Source organism: Camelina sativa, chromosome 19, assembly GCF_000633955.1.
Source record: "Camelina sativa cultivar DH55 chromosome 19, Cs, whole genome shotgun sequence".
NCBI classification, from domain to species: Eukaryota; Viridiplantae; Streptophyta; class Magnoliopsida; order Brassicales; family Brassicaceae; genus Camelina; species Camelina sativa.
In genome coordinates, this window is record NC_025703.1 from 10,392,287 (window position 1) to 10,395,157 (window position 2,871).

At 38.6% G+C, this 2,871-nt stretch overlaps 1 protein-coding gene across 2 annotated transcripts in view; it reads left to right on the forward strand.

Moving 5' to 3' along the window:
- LOC104765867 (sugar transport protein 4) overlaps positions 1-1,879 on the forward strand; it is a 3,002-nt gene extending 1,123 nt beyond the window's left edge. Inside the window, exons 2-4 of one of the 2 annotated variants that reach the window (XM_010489650.2) lie at positions 31-350; positions 435-1,064; positions 1,148-1,879. In XM_010489650.2, coding sequence (XP_010487952.1) covers positions 31-350; positions 435-1,064; positions 1,148-1,609 — 1,412 coding nt within the window. In that variant the 3' untranslated portion in view covers positions 1,610-1,879. The remainder of the gene's footprint in view (positions 1-30; positions 351-434; positions 1,065-1,147) is intronic. The other variant, XM_019241573.1, reaches the window with a different exon arrangement.

Genomic DNA, 2,871 nt, shown 5'->3' on the forward strand with positions numbered 1-2,871 from the left:
TTTTTTTTTTTTTTTTTTAATTTCTTGTAGGAGGGGTAACCTCGATGGAGCCTTTCTTGGAAGAGTTCTTCCCTTACGTGCACAAGAAGATGAAGAACGCTCACGAGAACGAGTACTGTCGATTTGATAGTCAGCTTCTCACTCTCTTCACTTCGTCTCTCTATGTGGCGGCTTTGATCTCTTCTCTCTTCGCCTCCACCATTACTCGAGTTTTCGGTAGGAAGTGGTCGATGTTCCTCGGTGGTTTTACCTTCTTCATCGGCTCTGCTTTCAACGGCTTTGCCCAAAACATCGCTATGCTTCTCATCGGTCGTATACTACTCGGTTTCGGAGTCGGATTCGCCAATCAAGTAAGTTTCTGTGGTAAAGTAGCTTGATGAAGAACTAACACTAGCAGCTTGGTTAACTGGTTATTATGCTTTTCTATATTTCAGTCTGTGCCGGTTTACTTATCGGAAATGGCTCCTCCGAATCTAAGAGGAGCTTTCAACAACGGGTTTCAAGTTGCGATTATCTTTGGTATTGTGGTTGCAACGATCATCAATTACTTCACCGCTCAGATGAAAGGAAACATCGGATGGAGAATCTCTCTCGGATTAGCTTGTGTCCCTGCAGTGATGATCATGATCGGAGCCCTAATCCTTCCCGACACTCCCAACTCGCTCATTGAACGTGGCTACTCCGAAGAGGCAAAGAAGATGCTTCAATCCATCCGAGGAACCGATGAAGTCGATGAAGAGTTTCAAGATCTCATTGATGCGAGTGAGGAGTCTAAGCAAGTGAAACACCCATGGAGGAACATCTTGCTTCCTCGTTACAGACCACAATTGATCATGACTTGCTTCATTCCTTTCTTTCAACAACTTACTGGAATCAATGTTATTACTTTCTACGCACCCGTTTTGTTCCAAACCCTCGGGTTCGGTAGCAAAGCTTCCCTCCTATCAGCTATGGTAACGGGTATCATCGAGCTCTTGTGTACCTTCGTCTCTGTTTTCACAGTGGATAGGTTCGGAAGAAGAGTCTTGTTCCTCCAAGGAGGTATCCAGATGCTTATATCTCAGGTAACATCGAACCCTAGCCCTAACCCTATTTTACATGTCTTGATCAACACTCAATAACTCAAAAACATCGGTGTATGTTGCAGATCGCTATTGGAGCAATGATTGGAGTCAAATTCGGAGTGGCTGGAACAGGGAACATAGGGAAAGGAGATGCTAATCTGATCGTGGCACTGATCTGCATCTATGTAGCGGGTTTCGCCTGGTCATGGGGACCGTTGGGATGGTTGGTTCCAAGTGAGATATCTCCACTAGAGATCCGATCAGCAGCACAAGCCATCAACGTATCGGTCAACATGTTCTTCACATTCCTTGTGGCTCAGCTCTTCCTCACTATGCTCTGTCACATGAAATTCGGACTATTCTTCTTCTTCGCCTTCTTTGTCGTCATAATGACGATATTCATCTACTTGATGTTGCCTGAGACGAAGAATGTGCCAATAGAAGAGATGAACAGAGTGTGGAAGGCACACTGGTTCTGGGGTAGGTTTATACCTGATGAAGCTGTCAACATGGGTGCTGCTGAGATGCAACAGAAGTCCGTATGATGGTGAAAAGTCTTAAGTCTTCTTTGGGCAAAAGATTTGTGAGAAAATTTGAAAAAAGAGAAAGTGATGATTTATTGGGATGAAATAAGAATGAAAATGCGTTTACTTCCCTAAAAGAAAGCTGCTCTGTTTTTAGATGCAGAGAGTTAGCTTTTCTAGTTTGTTCTTTCTTTTTTATTTCTTCTTCTTATTCAAGTCTACTTGTTGAAATTGTATGGGCCTAAAGAAAGTTAAGAAAAACAAATATAAAATATAAAATTTTAAAAATCAGTTTGTCTCTTGTGCTTTGTTACTAACATGTCTGTGATATCTCTTTATTTGATAGAAAGAGTGTTAATACTTAATATGCTTTGTGCAAGAAACAAGACTAGTCATCAGTTTATCCGAAAGGCTTACGGCTTACCATATTATTTACCAATGATTGCAAGTATGAAGTACCTTTACCAATGATCATTTAATATAAATCTATATCTAGAGATAGTATTATTTCCCCAAAAAGATATACAAGTACCGAGACTGACTGACGTGCCTGAAATGAACATAGTCAAACTCCCGACCAAACCTAATCGTGAGATGCAATATTGACCTGACAACGAGCTCATGGAAACTGACTGAAGTCCTTTCTTATCTACTTTTTTCATTTGCTTTAACTCCTTCTTACGTTTTCCATTTCTTTTTAATTCATGTATTGTATACAAAATTCTTTTTTGCCGAAATTAAACATTATTTATAGAAAAGAAATCAAGTTGACCTAAATGATCACGAATATTTGTTATCTTTTCTTTTGTCAACGGACTGATTTGTTACATACTTACATGAAACGTTAAATTTGAAAGAGATTATGAATTTGTTATATGACAAGTTTCTATTTTTGGGTATTGACCAATATAAAACAGATTTAAGAGAAGTCCTTATAGACAGAGGATATTATCTGATCTCTCATGTGAAAAATGAAAAGATCGATAAATAAGGAAAATAATGTTTGTAAAAGAAACGGTCTAACACACAGTTAAGAGTCTCCATGAAACTTGGCGTTTGTAACAATAAGAAAACTCTTGTTCCAACTAACTAGCTACTTCCACCTAATCCTAATTCCCAACTCATACAAAGATAGATAAAACTTATAAGTTATAACATAACACGCAATATTACTCAATACACCTAATTATAGGGTAACCACATTGATCTATATAAAAAGATCACAAAGCGAACATTTTCGAATTAAACTACAAGACTTCTTCTTAGACAACAACAACAAAAAA